The sequence below is a fragment of the Quercus suber genome, unplaced genomic scaffold (assembly GCF_002906115.3).
Source record: "Quercus suber isolate HL8 unplaced genomic scaffold, Cork oak 2.0 scaffold_503, whole genome shotgun sequence".
Classification (NCBI taxonomy): Eukaryota; Viridiplantae; Streptophyta; class Magnoliopsida; order Fagales; family Fagaceae; genus Quercus; species Quercus suber.
Genome location: NW_027069952.1, coordinates 433,159 through 456,374, shown reverse-complemented (window position 1 = coordinate 456,374; position 23,216 = coordinate 433,159). Strand labels below are relative to the sequence as shown.

Here is a 23,216-nt window from a genome sequence, read left to right as displayed (position 1 = left end):
TAGTTCTTATTTGATGCTAATTATTAGGCATGTTGTTGTATTAGATTTGCTTCTAGTTCTAATTACTATGTTTCCCTTATCTTAGGGATTTTTTTTTTTCTGATTTTTATTTATTTTTTTAAGATTATGAATCCCTTTTATCTTAATTTCTATAAGACAACATTGTGTAACTTTCCATTACGACAAATCTTTAGGCCTTGGTGCTTCGTACTAAAATTGTTCAGCCAAAAAAAAATATCTTCACATTTGATCATTCAAAATTGCTAGTGTCAAGCAGGTTCAACCGTTTTATAGAACTAACCACTGTACTAAGAGCCATTGTTCCTTGGTTAAGTTATGCTTTATACGTGTATGTGTGTGTGTGTGTGTAAATTCATGTTTTGCTACTTTTGTTTTACAATTGATCCAGTATGCTAGTGAAGGATGTGATGAATAAACATAGTGGATTTCAGATTTCTACTATTGGTTTGCAACATCAAATCAGATTTTTTTTTACCCATAGATTCAGTGTAATTCTCATAATAGGAGTTTGAAAAAAAGAGATTGATGGATATCCTTTTTCATTGTCCTCTTCTTTTCCAACCACCATTCTCTTCTCTCTCTAACTCTCTCCCTCTCCATCTTACTTATTGTTGGTCACCATCCTCTTTTTATTATTGGTTGGTAATTTGCCTCTTCAAGAATCTAGCGGTCATTATTAACTTTTTTACAACTTTGTTGCATGTCTGAGCCTCTGGGGCAGTCTGCATAGTCTTTGTTAAATCTATTTCATCCCACTTTGATCTGCTACACTTGGTAGTTTTAATTACAATAGCTCCAAACAGTCCGTTAGAAAGCCAACTTCTTGTATTTTCTTAAAGCCACCTCTTCTTTTCCAACCACCATTCTCTTCTCTCTCTAACTCTCTCCCTCTCCATCTTACTTATTGTTGGTCACCATCCTCTTTTTATTATTGGTTGGTAATTTGCCTCTTCAAGAATCTAGCGGTCATTATTAACTTTTTTACAACTTTGTTGCATGTCTGAGCCTCTGGGGCAGTCTGCATAGTCTTTGTTAAATCTATTTCATCCCACTTTGATCTGCTACACTTGGTAGTTTTAATTACAATAGCTCCAAACAGTCCGTTAGAAAGCCAACTTCTTGTATTTTCTTAAAGCCCTTCCTTTAATAGATGTGGACCCTTTGATTCAAAACCTTCAGGTAGGAAGGTTGGCAAGGCACATGTATGCGGTGTTGTCTTGTACCTTTGGCTAATATGCTGTTATGAGGTGACACAAGCTGTTATTCATGGCCACCAACTTACAATAACTAGAAAAGCCCACGTGGCGTTCACCCACATGAGGAACAGTAACATAGAAGATCCACAAGGACTTTTATCACTTTCCTTGTCACATTGCTATGAAAATTCCATAGTCAATTGTGGGTCGGATATTACAACTTTTCTTGTCTATAAAACATCAGCTGTCCTTTTGGCCTTTCTTTCAGAACCCAACAAAAAACAGTGATCGGTAGGAATACCTAAAATTTCCTTTGAGGCCCCTAGAAAAGATATAATCATACATTTCTAAGCAACCATCTCTGATGGAGGAAAATAGAGAGGGTAGATAAAGAGGTAGCTAATGGATGGAATCAAATAAAAAAATGGGTGCTCGCCGATGAGATCAAGCTCAACTGACACTTCCTTCTCTTGAAGTTTCTAGGTGGAGGGCAACGTCATGAATTCAAGACCCATTAGGTTTGAGTTCAACTTACCACCAATCGAAAAAATGGGGGCTCAAAGAAAAACCCTGCAGGACCTCTTTAATCTGGAATCCTATAATATGAAAAGAATTAAGCATGGCAGCATCACTAGCAGGCTATCCTTTTCTAATTCTATAAATGAAGACATTCTTTCTATTATCTCTCACTGTACGTTCATCTTCACCTTCACTGACCCTTCGGAATCTCCTTCAAAGCAAGATCTCAAGCGAGTCAAGCTCACTCAGCTCCTCTCCATCTTAAAATCCTCAAAAAAACTCCAAGATCAAATTTTAGCGCCTCTCATGTCCATGCTATCGACCAACCTGTTCCGGCCACTCCCTCCACCTTCCAACCCCAGCATCAGCTCAGACTTGATTGATGATGAAGACTCCATTTCTTCTTTTCCACCAACATGGTCACATCTCCAAATTGTTTATGATATCCTATTAAGATTAGTTATCAACATGGATCCTGAGACACTTCGAGACTATGTCAATCATCCTTTCCTTCTCAATCTCCTCTCTCTTTTCCGATCCGAAGACCCAAGGGAACGTGAGAGCTTGAAGAATGTGTACCACCGGATATATTCAAGGTTCATATTCTATCGTTCATTCATGCGGAAATCAATGAATGATGTGTTCTTGCACTACATATTTGAAAAGGAGAGGCATTGTGGCATCGGAGATCTTCTAGAGATATGGGGAACTCTCATCAATGGATTTACAGTTCCACTCAAAGAAGAACATAAGTTGTTTTTAATGAGAGTGCTAATTCCTTTGCACAAGACCAAGGGGATGCACACTTACCATAGGCAGCTGGCTTACTGTGTTTCTCAGTTTGTGCAGAAGGAGCCTGTGCTTGGAGTGGTTGTTTTTAGAGGAATTTTGAGGTATTGGCCCGTCACTAATTGTCAGAAGGAGATTTTACTATTAGAAGAATTGGAGGAGCTGGTGGAGAATATAGATCCTGATCAGTACACAAAGTTAGCACTTCCTCTATGTACCCAGATTACGAAGTGTTCGAACAGTTGGAACTCACAGGTAAGCTCAATGATACTCTCTCTCAAATTGAAACTCTTGGTAAATTCTGTTTAAGGTCTATCCTTTATTGAGTTCTAGGATCTTTAGTTTTAATGAATTTTAGAATAGAGTCCTACAAACTTTGTTTCATCTCTCATGCATTCCATTGTATTTGCAAATTGATTGTACCAAAGAAAAGATAATTTGGAATTAACTACTACTAAAACCAGAGTTGCCATTCCAAGTATTTTATTTTCAGTTACTTTTTTTTCTCCCATCCGTCACACGGGAATGTTGATAAATCTTTGACTTATGGGACTAGCTGCTGCTTAATATTGCTATGAAAGTCAATTAGCTTTTATTTTGGTTCTACATATCCCTCTCCTATTTCCCTGATGAACTTAAGTGTCCTATAATTTTGGATTCAGGTTGCTGAGCGTGCACTATATGTATGGAACAATGAACACTTTGTGAAGATGGCAACACTGGAAATAGAAAAAGTATTTCCAATTGTCGTTGAAGGTGTGGAGAGAAATCTCAAATGGCATTGGAGTAAGAGCGTTCGGCAATTTACAGAAACTATAAAGGAAATGCTGGAAGATTTGGATTCAGCTTTGTACTCCAAATGCCTGCAGGAAATTGACCTCAGAGAATACAGAGCTGGCCAAGAAGAGATCAAGAGGAGAGAAAAATGGGAGAGAATAGAAATGGCAGCCAAAAAGAATTAGTTCCTCCAACCATCACATCGCATATGTGTTTCTTATTGAAGAACAATTGTCTACAAGGAGAGAAGGTATTTCATGCATCTGATATATGCTTCCTTCCTTTGATAGCACATGGGTCAAACACAGCTGTGGAGCCTAAATCTTAGGAGAGGGAAGACGCATATATCCAATGTGTGAGATAAATATTGCTACTAAATCTTTGTTGGCAATTAATGCAAAATCCCATGTAACATTAGTATCATGGAAGAACAGTAGCAAGATTGCTTGCTACTTGATGAGCTGGACTGAGAATATTTCAGCAACAAGGAAAACCATCTTATACCTGAAACCAACAGGACATGTATGCCAGCCAATCTATGCATATACACATGCAATATGTATATTAAATTTGAAGTGGTTAGTTTTCCAACTAAGTAGGTTCCAATCATCACTATAGGATGATTTTGGTGTTGAGATTTGAGAGGTCCATGATGTAGTGAAGGTTGTAACACTAAAAGGTCAATCAATGTCCATTAAACCAGTCATTGAGATCAAGCCAATCAAGTCTTTTTATTCCCAAAGGTTCAAGGCACAGAAAAGAATCGGCAAATATAAAACCCACTTTCTTCATGCTTCAACAACCATATAGGTGAACAATAAATTCGAAAACATTTGACATAGTTTCAACTCTAATTTGTTCTGCGTTTGCATAGTCAAGCGGACATTATAGGTTTCATTTCAAATATTTTATTGGATTACAAAAAGGAAAAAAAAAAAAAAAATTGATGACCCTTCAACTTTAGCCTACTATAATCTTTTATTGGATTACAAAAATCACTGATCTAATCATCTAATAGTCCCTTAAATCTTTTAGGTAGTATTGCATCCTGTAAGATTATTATCTGCTCATATCTAAATATCTGTTGAAGTACCACGTGCTTGCGAATAGTTAATTCACCACTTTGGTGTATACATGGGATTTTCAATATTTTTTTCCGCATTTTCTAATCAATGTCATTTGAAAGGAAGATTTTATTCTAATTGTGTTAATAATAATAATAATAATAATAATTGTGGGACTCTAAGCCAAAAATAATTACAAGTGCAACACTTGGTCTAGGCAAAAATTGACCCCACAATAATAATGTAGAAGAAATTTCACAATAAAACTTACACAATAATCATAAAACAAGCCCCTCCCCCCTCCCCCACATATTCTTTGGTGATGAAATGATCACATCTGCAATGAAAAACAAAATTTGATGAAGTAAAAAACCAATAAAGAACCAATACCAAGGGAAAAAACAATTCAAAGGTACCTCTACTCCAATAAGGAAATTCACTATATAAAGAAAAGTTTTACAATATAGCTCATACTTATGACTCTAGACTCTACTCAGAAGATAAACTTATTAATGTGGCCCTACACCAACTCTAAAGACTAGACCTTCTAAACTCTTTGTATATAAACCCCTTCTCACAATCGCTCGAAGAGTAAGTCCAACAAAATCCTTTAATTTTTAGCCATTTGCTCTCCTTTCATCCTCTCTATATTCTCAATCACTGTGAAAGTAGTTTAGAGCAAGCAAACTGAAAATTGATTTCCATCAACTCAACTGAGATTTTTTGCTCAATTGGGATTTTCTGCTTAAAATTCAAGTTGTGCCGTAAAAACCCAACCAAACCCCCACATTGAGCCTTTATGACTTATAAGGATAAAAAGGTAAATAAATCTTGTATATACAACAAACAAACCCATCCCGAACACTTTTTATATACTCATGTCATTTACACGTTTAATGTTGTTTTATCACACCACAAACAAATGCCAAGTCCAACTCTTCTTTTTTATATAGAGTAATATAAGAAAACCATTTGTGCCTTGTTGTGTGTGTATATAGATAAGGGCACAAAACAATATAATTGTGAAAAAACACATAAACACAAATGTTTGTAAACATAAACAAAGAAATAATTTTTATATATATTCACATACACCAATTCATTGTTTTCTAGACATTCTTTGCATTAAACAATATATCCCAAATTTGTGTGTACACACACTCACACACACACCAATTAATTGTTTCCTAGACATTCTTTACATCAAACAATATATCTCAAATTTATAATGTGTTTAGCATTGGTTTGTTTTAAGTTGTTCCATTCGGCACAAATTCTCATGCTATACATATGTCAAGATGCACTTATATAAGACAATAATTAACATTGTTGTGGAATTTCAAAAGTAGACACTTACTTTTGCCCATTTAAGCCTATTAGGACATTCATGTTAATCATACATTAGGCACGACTTCTTAAGCTATATATGTGTCAAGATACACTTATGTTAAACAACAATTAGCATTGTTGTGGAATTTCAAAAGCAGACACTTACTTTGGCCTATTTAAATGTCTTTGGGCATTCATACCCTATTTGACCTGACACTTGTTTTTGCGAGAACATGACTCCTAATATATGGTCTAAGTACAGATTTCTTTGTAAACGAAACTTTATTTGAAGCATGCTACAGATACTATCCAATCCAATGGATAACTTGTAAAACTTCTTTATACCCTAATTGAGGATACTTTTTCTCATTGCAATCATAAATTAACTTATATAACATACTTTGACCTATTGTAAAAAGATCTAATGATCAAAAACTTATAAAACAAGTGATGAATTACATATGGAAATATTGCATATGTATAAACAAATGTTTTTAAAAAAAGTTAGATTAAGCTAAAGGGAATTTATGACATTAGATGATATATCATGTTAAGTCTTCTAATTTTTATTTATAGAATTTTCAATGATGAATATTGTCAAAACTATATTTCACAACAAAAAGGGAAGATAATATTTTAATTGACTCTTTGATCTTGTGTTTTTTTTTTTTAAATTGCAAAATTTAGTGTAGAATCAATCATAAATGTTTTCGAGATTTAAAAGAAAAAGAAAAACGTATGAAGGTTCCCAAGACTTCACATTCTCTACCAATTATAGTATGGATAATTTTTCTAGGTAGCAACTCTTAAAGCAAAGAAGCATTGAATAACATAAATAATATGTTTACAAATCAAATTTATAATTGATGGTGCACACAAATAATTGAACTAAATTTAATATGTAACTGACCAACATGGTAAACTTGAATGTCAATACATATATATACACATTATAATTAAAACTTTTCTATTATCAAGATAAAAAAAAATACTCTTTTAAGAACTCAAAAGTAAGATAGAAAAATTATTTATTTTTAAAAGTAATTTGTTAAGCACATATAACTTTTAAAGATAAAAGGTAAATACATCTCGTATATACAACAAACAAACCCATCCTAAGTACTTCTTTTATACTCATGCTGTTTACATGTTTAATTTTTTTTTTTTTTTTTATCACACCACAAACAAATACCAAGTCCAACTCTTCATTTTTATACGGTGGAATATAGTATAATCATGCACACCTTGGTATGTGTATGTATATATAATGGTACAAAACAATACAATTATGAAAAAACACATAAACGTAAATGTATATAAATATAAACATATGTATAAACATAACTTTTATATGGGAAATTACACTTTTGACTATCCTAAACTATGCATCATATTACTCTAAACTATTTGAATGCATACTTTGCATCCTAAACTATCACACTTTGCACCCTAGTGTTACTTTTGCTATTATGTTTAACGGAATACTACTGCACATGACAAACACATGCTTCTTATTTAGGTGGAACAAATTTAAAAGACTGAAACACCCTTCTTCAAAATCAATTAAAACAAAAGCTAATTTTTTCCACATCTCTCTTGCATGTGTGCCTCTCCCCAAATTCAGATTCTTGTAAACCTTAAATCCACAACTCAAAAATTGCTTCTGCTCCACCACCGCTCCACCATCCCTCCACCACCGCAACACCATCCCAAATCGAAACCTTGCACTCTCTCACTCTCTCGCTACTGTTGCAAGTGCTAGATTCAAGGGCAGCAAGTGCAAGGGCTGTTTGCACTATTGGTTTAAGAATTTCAACTGTTACATTAACAATATATGGTGGTGATGCTAACAATGAGCATGTGGTGGTGCCAACGTTGGGAAAAGCCATTCAAAGGGTGCAGGCTAAGAAGAAGAAAAAACCTTGGCTTTGAGAAAATAGAATTAGTTTGTGTTGGGTTGTGCAAGCTTTTTGTATTAGACAAAAAAAATTATGTTCAATGTAATCCATACATTTGGGTTTTTTTTTTTTTTTTTTTTTTTTTTTTTTTTTTTTTTTTTTTTTTTTTTTTTTTTTTTGTCATTGTCAATTTGTGAACAATGATTTTTGCTGGGTATTTGCAATTTAATGTTCTATGTAATCCATACATTTGGGTTATTTTTTGTATCATTGTCATTAGTGAACAATGAGTTAATGACAAATTTGATATAGTCATTGTTACAAGTGCCCATTTTTAATTCTCTTATTGTTCTACAGTTTTTGTTGATTTTTGTTTTTAGGTAATGCTAATTCTTTAACATGAAGTTTAGTTGTCAATCTCTTTGGAGGATATAATGTAAATCCACTTTATTTTATATATTTTAGTGGGAATTGAGTTCTTAGTAAAGCTATTAATGTCAAAGCACTTTACTTTGTGTATAGAAGACAAGAAGTAAGGATTTTTTTTTGTGTACCTCATTATTATATGTTAGGTGAGTGTACTAGTGCATTTACTAGAAAAGCATGACTAAATGCGTCATAAAACCAAATAACTAATATTTTTTCTAATTAGAAAATTGAAAAAATTCATGCCATTGATGACTTCAAATTCACCTGTAAGATGAATCTTATTTCTTTGTAAATGACAACAAAAGCAGTATTGAACGCTAAATACATATCTAGTCATATCACTGGAGAAATCAAACAAACAACAAAAATCTCCACCTAACAACTAACAACGAAAATATCCACCTGGTTACTATAAAGGATTTAATTGAAATTCAAGACTTTCTTACAACCTCTAACTCAAGCTAAAACATCATCTCTAATCACCTTCAACAGCCATCCTCTGTTGTTTTTTCTTTTCTTTTCTTTAGGTTATACATTGTTGGTGCAAACACAATAATAATGGAAACAACACTAAGAGAAACTGTACTAACATACATATACCCCACTACCTCACTATCTAGCCTCCATCCCATCATTATGAGAGGAAACAGGCATCCTTTGTTCTCCATGTGGATGCTTAGAAATGAGGTTCTTACATTAGGAGAATCTCTTTAGCATTTTTTTTTTTAAAAAAAAAAATTCATGTCCTAACAACACTGAAAGCAACTCTATAATCATATTTCAACAGCAACACCATATGGATATATTCAATAACATACCTTAACCTATTGTACAAAAACTCAATGATAAAAAAACTTATAAAATAATTGACGAATTGCACATGAAAATATTGAATATATATATATATATAAACAAATGTTTAAGTAAAAGGCTGGAATAAGTGTAAGAATATTTAGGATAATTAGATGATATATCATTTGCTACTTATAAGCATACTTGTATTAAGTTTTCTAGTTTTATATATAGAATTTTCAAGGCCAAAATGGCCAAATACTATCTTTGGCTAAAATATTTAGCAATGAACTACTGTTTGTGAAAAATTTATAAGCATGCTTATATTAAGTCTTCTAGTTTTTTGAGAAAGTGCTTGCCAATAGTTAATTCACCACTTTGGCATATACATGGGATTTTCAATGTTTTTTCCGCATTTTCTAATCAATGTCATTTTAAAGGAAGATTTTATGTGTTAAAAAATACTAATAATAATGTAGAAGAAATTTCACAATAGAACTTACACAATAGTCATAAAACAAGCCCCTCCCCCCCCCCCCCTCTCTCTCCCACACATACACACACATTTTTTGTAATTAAATGATCACATCTGCAATAAAAAAAAATTTTGGTGAAGTAAAAAACCAACAAAGAACCAATCTCAAGGAAAAAAAAAATTCAAAGATACTTATACTCCAATAAGGAAACTAATTATATAAAGAAAACTTTTACAATATAGCTCATACCTATGACTCTAGACTCTACTCAATAGATAAACTTATTGATGTGGCCCACACCAATTACAAGCCTTCTTATCTTTTTCTATATGAATTCCTTCTCACAATTGCTCATATAATAAGTCCAACCAAATCTTTTTTTTTATTTTTAGCCATTGGTTTCCTTTCATCTTCTCTATATTCTCTATTAATATGGAAGCAGTTTAGAACAAGCAAATTGAAAATTAATTTTCATAAACTCAACTGAGATTTATTGCCTAAAATTCAAGCTGAGCCCACATTAAGCCCATATAACTTATAAGGATAAGAAAGCAAAATACATCTTGTATATACAACAAATAAACCCATATTGAGCACTTCTTTTATAATCATATCGTTTACACATTTAATGTTGTAACTTTTATCACACCACAAACAAATACCAACTCCAACTCTTCTTTTTTATATATAGTAATATAAAAAAAATAAAAAACCATGTGTGCCTCAGTATGTGTATGTATTTACAAGGTACAAAACAATATAATTATAGAAAAACTCATAAACGTAAATGTATGCAAACATAAACATAAAAATAATTTTTATATATTCACATACACACCAATTCATTGTTTTCTAGACCTTCTTTGTATTAAACAATGTATATCAAATTTGTGTGCACACACACCAATTAATTGTTTTCTAGACATTCTTTACATCAAACAATATATTTCAGTTTGTAATGTATTTTCCATTGGTTGTTTTAAGTTTTTCTATTAGGCATGACTTTTTTTTATGCTATACATGTATCAAGATGTACTTATGTCAGACAACAATTAACATTATTGTGAAATTTCAAAAGCAAATACTTACTTTTGCCCATTTGAGTCTATTTGAGCATTCATCCATCAGGTACGACTTCTTATGCTATACATGTGTCAAGATACACTTATATAGAACAAAAATTAGTATCGTTGTGGATTTTTTCAAAAGCAAACATTTATTTTTTCCTATTTGAATCTCTTTGGGCATTCACAACAATGATACATTAACTTATATAGCTTACTTTGGCCTGACATTGGATCCTGCCAGAATGTAACTCCTACTATTTGGATTAAGTTTAATTTAGATTTCTTTGTAAACAGTGGCGGAGCCAGGAATTTAGGTCAGGGGGGGGGCAAGATTAAAAGACAAGATTGGAAATAAAAAATTAATCTAAAAAAATTAATTGGTATTAATAACAAAATAAGTAAACAACTATATGATTACGTAATTGTTATACAGAATCTAACATAAAATGTAAACTTAAATTTATTTTTTCACATCTAGCTTATTTTACTCAATTGCCCTTGGCGATTTTTTATATTTTGAAACCGCTGCATGATTTATTCACACTCAATAGTCTTGAATATATCTTTCTCAATATATGTGACTAAGCAATCATTCATCACTGATCTCCTATTCGATTGCGTAATTGATTTTTAATTATGTTCATTACTGAAAAAGCTCTTTCAACAGTAGCTATTGTAACATTCTTTTATAATCATATCGTTTACACATTTAATGTTGTAACTTTTATCACACCACAAACAAATACCAACTCCAACTCTTCTTTTTTATATATAGTAATATAAAAAATATTAAAAAAAATATTAAAAAAAAAAAAAACCATGTGTGCCTCAGTATGTGTATGTATTTACAAGGTACAAAACAATATAATTATAGAAAAACTCATAAACGTAAATGTATGCAAACATAAACATAAAAATAATTTTTATATATTCACATACACACCAATTCATTGTTTTCTAGACCTTCTTTGTATTAAACAATGCATATCAAATTTGTGTGCACACACACCAATTAATTGTTTCCTAGACATTCTTTACATCAAATAATATATTTCAATTTGTAATGTATTTTCCATTGGTTGTTTTAAGTTTTTCTATTAGGCATGACTTTTTATGCTATACATGTATCAAGATGTACTTATGTCAGACAACAATTAACATTATTGTGAAATTTCAAAAGCAAATACTTACTTTTGCCCATTTGAGTCTATTTGAGCATTCATCCATCAGGTACGACTTCTTATGCTATACATGTGTCAAGATACATTTATATAGAACAAAAATTAGTATCGTTGTGGATTTTTTCAAAAGCAAACACTTATTTTTTCCTATTTGAATCTCTTTGGGCATTCATGACAATGATACATTAACTTATATAGCTTACTTTGGCCTGACATTGGATCCTGCCAGAATGTAACTCCTACTATTTGGATTAAGTTTAATTTAGATTTCTTTGTAAACAACAACTTTATCTGAAACATGCTACAGATGCTATTTGATCTAATAGATAACTTGTAAATCTTTTTTATATCCTGATTAAGGATACTTTTTCTCATTTAAGTCCAGCCATAAATTAACTTGTATAATATACTTCAACATATTGTTCAAAGACCTAATGATCAAAAACTTATAAAACAAGTCACGAATTGCACATGGAAATATTGCAGATCTATAAAAAAATGTTTTAGTAAAAAATTAGATTAAGCTAAAGGGAATTTATGATCATTAAATGATGGCGTAAATGCACTTTTAGTCATTACATTTTATTTTTACCACTTTTAGTCCCTAAACCAATTAACGCATTCCATTTTAGTCATTTTCGTCAATCAACCAACGAAAATAGCTGAGGTGGCAGCCAGAGCAATTAAAATATTATAAAAATGCCACATCACCCATGACACATCAACATATAAATTTAAAAAATTAATTTATTAATTTTAACAAAATTAAAAAACATAAAAACAAAACTTAAAACATAAAAATGCATTAGAAAATCAAACCCAAGAATATAAATTCAAAATTAAACCTGTTGAATTAAATTAAATCCAAGAACATCCGTCATCAGCCCATAACCCAGAAAATCAATTAACTTCTTCTCTCACTCTTCTTTCTTCTTTATTCTTTCTTGGACTCTCTCTCTTGATTTTTTGGCAGTGGATTGGAGGGGCTGTGGATCAATGGTGGGTCTTGTGATTTGGGTATAATGGGTTAAGATTTTGGTCGGTGGGTTGAGATTTTGGTCGGTGGGTTGCGATTTGGGTTTCAATGGTGGTGGCTGGCCGATTTGGGTGGTAGTTGGGTTAGTGATTTTCGGTTTGCGATCTAGGTTTCGGTGTGTTGGTCTTGTGTTTCGATGGTTACGATCTAGGTTGGTGGTTTTCGGTTTGCTTGTTGTTTGCTCATTGTTTGCTCGCCGTTTGCTTGCTATTGGTTTGTCGTGGGTTTGCTCGCTGTGGGTCTGGGTTTGCTCGTCGTGGGTATGGGTTTTGTTTGCTGTGGGTTTGCTCGCTGTTGCCATTAGCCCCAACTCCACTTGCCTAGCTTATGGATCCATTGATCACTCAGTCAAGCTCTACAAGTTTCCCGATATTCTAATCTATGTTTCTCCATTTCTTGTGTTAAGTATGAAGTTCATGGAATTTTGATGGTGTGATTTAAAAAAAAAAAGAAAAAAAAAAAGAAAAGGAAAATTGGGTTTGATTTGTGTTTCAACTTGGTGGGTTTTCTTTCTGGGTGTCATTTATCAATTCAGTTTTTAGATTTGCATGATAATTATTTTGTGCTCTATTAGGATTCTCTCAAGAATCAAGCTTGATGTGTGAAATGTTTAATTTTTGTTGGAATGCTGGTCTGCTCGTATAGATCTTTGTTGTGGGCTGATGACGGATGTTTTTGGGTTTAATTTGATTCAATGGGTTTAATTTTGAATTTGTGTTCTTGGGTTTGATTTTCTAATGCATTTTTATGTTTTAAGTTTTGTTTTTATGTTTTTTAATTTTGTTAAAATTAATAAATTAATTTTTTAAATTTATATGCTGATGTGTCATGGGTGATGTGGCATTTTTATAATATTTTAATTACTCCGGCTGCCATCTCAGTTATTTCCGTCAATTGACTAACAGAAATGACTAAAATGGAACGCATTAATTGGTTTAGGGACTAAAAGTGGAAAAAAATAAAATGTAGGGACTAAAATGAAAAAAGTCAAAATGTAGGGACTAAAAGTGCATTTACGCTTTAAATGATATACCATTTGTTACTTATGGGCATACTTGTATTAAGTCTTCTAGTTTTTATTTATAGAATGATGAATATTGTCAAAACTCTATTTCACTACAAAAAGGGGAAGATGATATTTTCATTAGTTCTTTGATCTTGTATATTAAAAAAACAATGTTGCAAAATTTAGCATAGAATCAATCATAAATGTTTTTGAGATTTAAAAGAAAAAGGAAAATGTATGAAGGTTCCCAAAACTTAACATTCTTTACCAAGTATACTTTGGATAATCTTCCTAAGTAGTAATTCTTAAAGCAAAGAAGCATTAAAGAATACAAATAATTTGTTTAAAGGTCAAAATAATAATTGATGATGCATACAAACAATTGAACTGAATTTAATATTCAACTAGCCAACACGGTAAACTTGTAGGTTAATACATATATAAATATTATAATTAAAACATCTCTATTATTAAGATAAAAAGCAAAAAAATTAATAATAACATGAAATTTTCTTTATAAAAAATTGTATTTGCATTTATTGTATGAGTTATATCTATTCTAATGTACTTCAATGATGTACACAAATTTGTGAGTAAATATTTTTTAAAATAAACTATTTCTCTATCTTATGCTTTAAGTTATTGAAAAAGTTTGTTTTGCTTTCCATCTTGATGATAGAGAAGTAGTATTAATTATAATGTGTACATATGTATTAACATACAAGTTTATCATGTTGGCCAATTGAATATTAAATTTAGTTCAATTGTTTGTGTGCATCATCAATTATTAATTTGATCTTGAAATAGATTATTTTCATATATGTATTAACATACAAGTTTCCATGTTGGCCAATTGAATATTAAATTTAGTTCAATTGTTTTTGTTGCATCATCAATTATTAATTTGATCTTAAAACAGATTGTTTGTGTTACTACCTAGGAAGATTATGATATGGATGTCCAAAGTATTATTAGAGAAGAAGGTGAAGTTTTGAAAACCTTCTTACATTTCTTTTTTCTTTTCTTTTAAATATTTATCATTTGAAAATTCTACATATAAAAACTAGAAAACTTAGTACAAGTGTGCTTATAAGTAAAAAAAATAGTACATTATCTAATTGTCATAAATTTCCTTACACTTATTCTAACCTTTTACTAAATATTTTTTTATACATATGCAATATTTCCATGTGCAATTCATCACTTGTTTTATAAGTTTTTGATCATTGAGTATTTGTACAATTGGTCAAAGTATGTTATAAAAGTTAATTTATGATTGCTCTCAAAAGAGAAAAAAATAACCTCAATAAGGTAGCTTGCTTCGTTATGGAAACTTCAGCAGTTCCACATATTATTAAAAGATGTATTCTCATGGAACTAATGACTGTGTGCTATATAAGTTGATATATGATTAGTATGAAAGGTCAAACAGACTCAAATGTGCAAAAGTAAGTGTTCGCTTTTGAAATCTTACAGCAAAGCTCATTGTTGTCCTACATAAGTGCATCTTGACACATGTAAAGCATAAGAAATCATGTCAAATGGAACAACTTAAAACAACCAATAGAAAGCACATTACATGTTTGAGCTATATTGTTTGATGTTAAAAAATGTTTAGAAAACAATGAATGGGTGTCTGTATATACACAAAAATTGAGATATATTGTTTAATAAAAAGAATATCTAGGAAACAATGAATTGGTGTGTGTGTTTGTGTGTGTCTATATATATATATATATATATTGTTATGTGTATATTTATATTTATGTGTAGTTTATATACATTTATGTTTGTATTTTTTTTTTTTTTGTAATTATATTATTTTGTAATCTTAAATATACATACGCATAGTGGCGGAGCCACATTAAGACTGAGGGGGCGCCATGCCCCTCTTTTCTCCCAATATTTAAGATTATTTTTGTTTTTATAATAATAAGGAATTTTCTTTATAAAATATATTTTATATTTTATATTTACATTATTATATGAGTTATATTTATTCTAACGTATTTGATGCACAAAATTTTGAAAATAAATGTTTTTAAAAAATAGATAAATTTTCTACCTTATTTTTTTTTTTTTTTTTTTGNTTCAGAAATTCTCAACCAAGACAATGTACTAATTTCCTAAGCCACTACTAACTAATAGATTAATGAATTCAGAAAGCAAAGCCCATCAAAGACTGAGCTACTGAGATATAATAAACCATTAACTACGAACCTTTTGATCCAAAGAAGAAGAAGAAGGAGAAGAAAAAAGCAGTTGTGTCTTTCCTTTGATCAAAGCTACTAAGCAAAATGTAAGGAAATATATATAATAAATTGTCTTTAAAATGGTGAGTGAATGGCGAGTTGTCTAATTAAAATGCAAGTTGTCCATTGTTGAATGGGTTAATTACAAATTACAGTCACCCACCTTAAACTATGGTGGCATTTGAGATGTGAACCCAAAAATTCAAAATTGTACAATCAATTATTTAATTTTAATTTTATATCTACTCCAATGTCTAGATTAATATTAAGGTTCTTGAAAATCAACTAGAATAGTATGATGTTCTTAAATGTTGTGTCATTGTTAAGATCAAGGAAAATGCACCAAGTGTTTGGGTTCGTTACAAGAATTGAAAAATGACTTTGAGTTCAACAAACTTGTTGACCTTAAGTTATTCAAGTACATTTGAATGTCAATTTCAATAGAAAATATAAAAAAATGTCAATGATCAATTCAATCAATATATATATATATATATTCTTATGTTTATGTTTGTGTCCATGTGTGTGTGTATATATTTATGTTTTTTTTTTTTCACAATTATTGTTTTGTACCCTTTATATATATACATACACATACTTGAGTACACACAATTTTAAATATAACGGGTTTATATGTTTACATCACTAGGTGATGTAAAAAGTGTTTACATCAATACTGTCCAAGGAGGTTCAATTTTTAAAACATGTGTTCCATCTAGCTTAGATATTCTTAAGCCTAGTTGATATTCTTGGATATGTTGACCCAATCCTGTAACCAAACAAAACCAAATTTATTTCGCTGACTAGGCAGGCTTCATCAATTCCCTGGACCCTCCCGTGTGCCATGACATGAGATACGCATTAATGTAAAAAGTTTAAATCAAAAGTAGATATAAACTAAACATTTCAGTTAAATGTAAATGTAATGGTTTTTTTGTTAATACAAAAAACTTGTTATGTTGATTTATAGATTTGGACAAGCTGAACTAAAACTCATCTATTGAAATAGAGGAAAATCGTTAGCTTGTATTATACATTTGATTATATAAAAGTGTTATAGCTAAGATTTTTTTAATAATAACATGAAATTTTCTTTATTAAAAAATTGTATTTGCATTTATTGTATGAGTTATATCTATTCTAATGTACTTCAATGATGTACACAAATTTGTGAGTAAATATTTTTTAAAATAAACTATTTCTCTATCTTATGCTTTAAGTTATTGAAAAAGTTTGTTTTGCTTTCCATCTTGATGATAGAGAAGTAGTATTAATTATAATGTGTACATATGTATTAACATACAAGTTTATCATGTTGGCCAATTGAATATTAAATTTAGTTCAATTGTTTGTGTGCATCATCAATTATTAATTTGATCTTGAAATAGATTATTTTCATATATGTATTAACATACAAGTTTACCATGTTGGCCAATTGAATATTAAATTTAGTTCAATTGTTTTTGTGTGCATCATCAATTATTAATTTGATCTTAAAATAGTTTGTGTTTACTACCTAGGAAGATTATGATATGGATGTCCAAAGTATTATTAGAGAAGAAGGTGAAGTTTTGAAAACCTTCTTACATTTCTTTTTTCTTTTCTTTTAAATATTTATCATTTGAAAATTCTATATAAAAAACTAGAAAACTTAGTACAAGTGTGCTTATAAGTAAAAAAAATGTACATTATCTAATTGTCATAAATTTCCTTACACTTATTCTAACCTTTTACTAAATATTTTTTATACATATGCAATATTTCCATGTGCAATTCATCACTTGTTTTATAAGTTTTTGATCATTGAGTATTTGTACAATTGGTCAAAGTATGTTATAAAAGTTAATTTATGATTGCTCTCAAAAGAGAAAAAAATAACCTCAATAAGGTAGCTTGCTTCGTTATGGAAACTTCAGCAGTTCCACATATTATTAAAAGATGTATTCTCATGGAACTAATGACTGTGTGCTATATAAGTTGATATATGATTAGTATGAAAGGTCAAAAGACTCAAATGTGCAAAAGTAAGTGTTCGCTTTTGAAATCTTACAGCAAAGCTCATTGTTGTCCTACATAAGTGCATCTTGACACATGTAAAGCATAAGAAATCATGTACAGTCTTGGTTGAGAATTTCTGAAAAATTAGCAATCCCATTTGAAGTTTGAGTGTGAAATTATCAGTTTTGTGACAAATAAAATTTGAGCATTGCTCTAAACTATCTATAGTTCTTGTTAGGCATCTAGGTAGGTTTTCATTTGCTACCACTATGTAGTGTATGTTGTGTTTGTTGTGTTTGTTAATCTGTCTAGCTGAGACATTCTTTTAGGAGTGGCTTAGGAAATGTCAATTTATGGTTAAGTGATGTGCATTATTCATTTGAGTTTCTTTTTTTCTTTTCTTTTTTTTTTTCACCCTTAAATTCCCACTGAGGACTAAAAGCTAAGTTGCATGGACACCAACACAAGAATGGGTACAATACGGGTACGGGGACGTCATTTCTTGAAAAATTAGGGTACAACATGTTTGGAGGTATGGCAATTAATTAATTAATTAAAAGTTATATTTAGGTATATTTTAAATATTTTTAGACATAATTATGTTTATATTAAGTTTTAAAATTAAGTAACTACAAAAATGCTTGAAAACATATCTAAAATTAGGGTTGAGATCCAGCGCAATTGTAATACCGTGCAATTAGCCCCCTCCCTCTCATAACATTTTTTTTTTCTAATCTTAATTTTTTACTTATTTATTTATTTATTCAATAGTTGAGATTTAAATTTGTTTTTCGCAACTTTAAATCTCAGCTATTCATAGCAATTACATCATGGGCAATAATCACAATCCTTAAAATTTATTATCTAAGTGATTTCAAGGAGGTTTGGGGTACTTTTGTAATTATGTATGTGCTCTGGGCTTTTTTCTCTTAGTTGGGGAATTTTTTTCTTTGATAACCTTAATTAGGAAATTTTGATTTTGGGTTTGGGTACTTTTATACAGTAGTTTTTTTTTCTTGGATTTAAAGGGGGCTGTATACACATGAGCCAGCAACCCAACCTATTCACACTAAAGCCCAGACTGAAATTTAACCAAGCTCAAGCCATAACCCACTACAAAAATATAAACCCAGACCCACTTTAAAGTTTAAACCCAAAAATAAATCTACATCTCTCTCGCCCAAGACCCAGACAAAGAGGCTAAGAGCTCCGTCACTAAAACTATCATATTAGCAGTAGGTGTGATTACTTACAAATTACAACCCAAATTCAATTCTGGATGTTGCCCTACCACTCACCATACATTCATTACTACAATTAACTATCGACATTGATACTATTGCCATCATTGTCATTTAGAGTTCCATTCACTGCCACCATATCTCCCATCAGTTATGCATGTTTTCCCTAATGTCTATACTGTTCACCGCCAGTTCATCGTCACCATCAACTACTGCCAGTTTGTCACCACCAATGATCATATTTTTACACCTTTACTTCTATATTTCAACCATTGTTAATATTGCTACACTATCACATCAGTTAATTGTTTTTGCCACCATTAAATATGCCATCCTACAATTTCGATATGGCATTTAACCATTTATTCAATAAAATTACCAAAATATATGCATCCCTCTGAGCAAAAAGAGGTCCCTTCTTTTTCCCTTTACTCTAGAAGTTGCTAATAAAACGCTGTCTACATACACACTTCTCAAGTATGCATTTAGGAATGCCGATTTGACATCAGTTGGTATATTTTCCAACTTATGATGGCTGCAAGAGAAATCTACATTCTCACTGTGTCAAGTCTTGCTACTGTAGCAAAGACTTCTTTATAGTCCACCCCATACTTTTGCTGTACCTTTAGCTACAAGTCTTGCCTTTAGCCTCAATCCTCCCATCAGCAGTGTGCTTAATCTTATGTTCCATTTCACACCAATGGTTTTTTGACCAGGAGGAAGTGTAGTCAATTCCCAGTGTTGTTTCTCTCAATGGCATAAATTTCTTCTTGCATGGCATTCCTCCAACAATCCTCTTTCACAGCATCTTTGAAAGTAAAGGCTCATGGTCCAATTACAAACCAAAGAGATTTGTCTCTTCACTTTGTGCATAGATATTTTCTAGGCTCTCATTTTGATTCGTGTTAGAGATTGAGAAATGCTACCTGGGCTTTGAACTGATGAAGTGCCTGTTGATGATGCATAGCGGTGAGGTGTTGAGGAGGTCTCTCTGGACCTTCATAATTCACATCTTCTTCTTGGTCTTCTAACTCAAGTGGCTTCTCTTTACTTGTGATGTCATCATTCCATCTCCATGACTTCTCTTCGCTGAAAATGACATCTCTACTCACCACTACTTGTTGGTAAGTGGATTGTAGAGAATGCTTTCAACTCCTCACTATACCCAATGAAGACGCACTTCTCCCCACGATCATCCAATCCATTGAATGGTGAATGTTATGTAGTGATAAGAATGGTATACATGGAGAAACATTGAGTAAAGTGATGCAGAGAATGGAGATTTTACTGAAATTGGTTCACAAATAAGAGACTCAGTTTGAACATCATCCTTCAAAATTTCAACCATGAGCTCAAATAGTAATACATAGTTTACTTTTCTTTGAATAATTTTTACACCAAAAGAGAGAAGATAAAGAAAAGAGGAGCAACATTAAGAATTCTATTCTGGAGTCTACATCTTCATTTAATAGTTAACAGCAACTGTTTTGACAACAAGTTTCCAAAGAGAGCTCTAGCTTTCCCATTTTTCCAAAGGCATACAGATTTCTTCTCAAAATTCTTTTCTTTTACTTCTTACAATGCTAGGGACATGACATCAACAGATGAGCATCTGCAAGTTTGAGCTGCACCATGCATTGAAAATAAACACTTCTAGGTACATCATTTAATTATGGGGTTCTCCTCAGAATCAAAGCTAACATATAGCAAAGGGCAGAGTCAACCGTTGATAGCGCGACGATGAGCACTGCAACGAGAGCAAGAGTGAGAGTAGCAGTCTTCAACTGCAGAACAGCAGAGAGAAAACCTCAGCTATATGCAACATTATATGACATCAAACTAAACTAAAATAAATTTTGACAACCACTGCAAGTCTGCAACATGGTTGTAGTACACTTCTGAACTTCCAAGTGAACCATAAAAACTCTACATACCGTGCTCTGGAAACCTGGCCACTCTATGTACTTCAGCTGACTAGGTTGCTCAGCAAGAAATACAAATAAAGATTTCAAGCCCCTGAAAAAGAATATAAAAACGATACTTAATTTACAATTTGTTCAATCATCAATGTATTACAAGAGAGTATAACAAAAAGCTGTTAGTACAATACCAAAAAGCATCCTTAATCCAACTGAGCCAAAAGGGCTCCTCAGACAAGTCATCATCATCAAAACTCAACTGATGATGATGGTTTCTTCTTCCAACAGACACCACATATCTGACACCAAAATGCTGCTGCTTTGGATGAGAACATTGAATCCTTGCTCTATGAATCTGCCAGGTAAATTCCCAATGTTCAAAGATGAGATGTCACATAAAAAGTATAAGCTGTTACATACAGACACCCAAACGCAGAAAGGAATTAATAAGTTACCAGTGTAGATGGTAGCTGAAAGGCATTATAATCATTATATCTGGGAGATTTATGTCTTCCATCCTTGAATGGTAGTTTAGAAGGGCAATGAACCAAACCTACAGAAAATATAGGACATTAAATATAAATATATATATATATACACATATACANTGAAATTGGTTCACAAATAAGAGACTCAGTTTGAACATCATCCTTCAAAATTTCAACCATGAGCTCAAATAGTAATACATAGTTTACTTTTCTTTGAATAATTTTTACACCAAAAGAGAGAAGATAAAAGAAAAGAGGAGCAACATTAAGAATTCTATTCTGGAGTCTACATCTTCATTTAATAGTTAACAGCAACTGTTTTGACAACAAGTTTCCAAAGAGAGCTCTAGCTTTCCCATTTTTCCAAAGGCATACAGATTTCTTCTCAAAATTCTTTTCTTTTACTTCTTACAATGCTAGGGACATGACATCAACAGATGAGCATCTGCAAGTTTGAGCTGCACCATGCATTGAAAATAAACACTTCTAGGTACATCATTTAATTATGGGGTTCTCCTCAGAATCAAAGCTAACATATAGCAAAGGGCAGAGTCAACCGTTGATAGCGCGACGATGAGCACTGCAACGAGAGCAAGAGTGAGAGTAGCAGTCTTCAACTGCAGAACAGCAGAGAGAAAACCTCAGCTATATGCAACATTATATGACATCAAACTAAACTAAAATAAATTTTGACAACCACTGCAAGTCTGCAACATGGTTGTAGTACACTTCTGAACTTCCAAGTGAACCATAAAAACTCTACATACCGTGCTCTGGAAACCTGGCCACTCTATGTACTTCAGCTGACTAGGTTGCTCAGCAAGAAATACAAATAAAGATTTCAAGCCCCTGAAAAAGAATATAAAAACGATACTTAATTTAACAATTTGTTCAATCATCAATGTATTACAAGAGAGTATAACAAAAAGCTGTTAGTACAATACCAAAAAGCATCCTTAATCCAACTGAGCCAAAAGGGCTCCTCAGACAAGTCATCATCATCAAAACTCAACTGATGATGATGGTTTCTTCTTCCAACAGACACCACATATCTGACACCAAAATGCTGCTGCTTTGGATGAGAACATTGAATCCTTGCTCTATGAATCTGCCAGGTAAATTCCCAATGTTCAAAGATGAGATGTCACATAAAAAGTATAAGCTGTTACATACAGACACCCAAACGCAGAAAGGAATTAATAAGTTACCAGTGTAGATGGTAGCTGAAAGGCATTATAATCATTATATCTGGGAGATTTATGTCTTCCATCCTTGAATGGTAGTTTAGAGGGCAATGAACCAAACCTACAGAAAATATAGGACATTAAATATATATATATATATATACACATATAATATATTTATATTTATACAATTCTGATAAACTATATACAAGATTAACAGCCTCTGAGAAAAAGAAACCTGAAAAATTTGCTGGCAAGCCAGAAACAAACACCATTCTGGATCAACCGATTTGCTATAGCCGTGTCTACAGAAATGCAAGAAAGAAACTTTTAGACTGAAGGTTGCACGGACACGCGAAAATTTGGCCAAGTACCCGTGTCAGACACGTGTAGGACTCCGGTACTGGTGGACCGAAGATCGAGAGAGGGGAGAAAGCGAGAGAGAAACGCCGCCTGTGGTGGCGGTGGTGAGTATGGATGAGCGGCGGAGCGCGGACGCTAGATCAATTTTAATGTTGTCGTCTATTGGTGACAATAGAAGTAGTATTGCGGTC

General features: G+C 31.9%; 3 protein-coding genes across 3 annotated transcripts; 1 reads left to right on the top strand and 2 right to left on the bottom strand.

Annotated features, from left to right (window-relative positions):
• The first annotated feature begins 1,431 nt into the window (after nt 1-1,431).
• Nucleotides 1,432-4,008, top strand: LOC112000773 (serine/threonine protein phosphatase 2A 57 kDa regulatory subunit B' beta isoform). Its single transcript, XM_024032933.2, has 2 exons — nt 1,432-2,780; nt 3,188-4,008. Exons 1-2 carry the CDS (start codon nt 1,716-1,718, stop codon nt 3,485-3,487), a joined length of 1,365 nt encoding a protein of 454 aa, XP_023888701.2. The 5' UTR covers nt 1,432-1,715; the 3' UTR covers nt 3,488-4,008.
• A 16,330-nt stretch (nt 4,009-20,338) lies between these two features.
• On the bottom strand, nt 20,339-23,152 carry LOC111997358 (uncharacterized). The gene is made up of 5 exons (XM_024029446.2): nt 22,901-23,152; nt 21,446-21,543; nt 21,182-21,345; nt 21,006-21,087; nt 20,339-20,855 (listed from the first exon to the last, which is right to left on the bottom strand). The coding sequence occupies exons 1-5, from the start codon at nt 22,935-22,937 to the stop codon at nt 20,742-20,744; spliced, it is 495 nt and encodes a 164-aa protein (XP_023885214.2). The 5' UTR covers nt 22,938-23,152; the 3' UTR covers nt 20,339-20,741.
• LOC136063245 (uncharacterized) lies at nt 21,624-22,803 on the bottom strand. The gene is made up of 4 exons (XM_065763357.1): nt 22,687-22,803; nt 22,423-22,586; nt 22,246-22,327; nt 21,624-22,095 (listed from the first exon to the last, which is right to left on the bottom strand). The coding sequence occupies exons 1-4, from the start codon at nt 22,801-22,803 to the stop codon at nt 21,982-21,984; spliced, it is 477 nt and encodes a 158-aa protein (XP_065619429.1). The 3' UTR covers nt 21,624-21,981.
• Nucleotides 23,153-23,216: the final 64 nt, after the last annotated feature.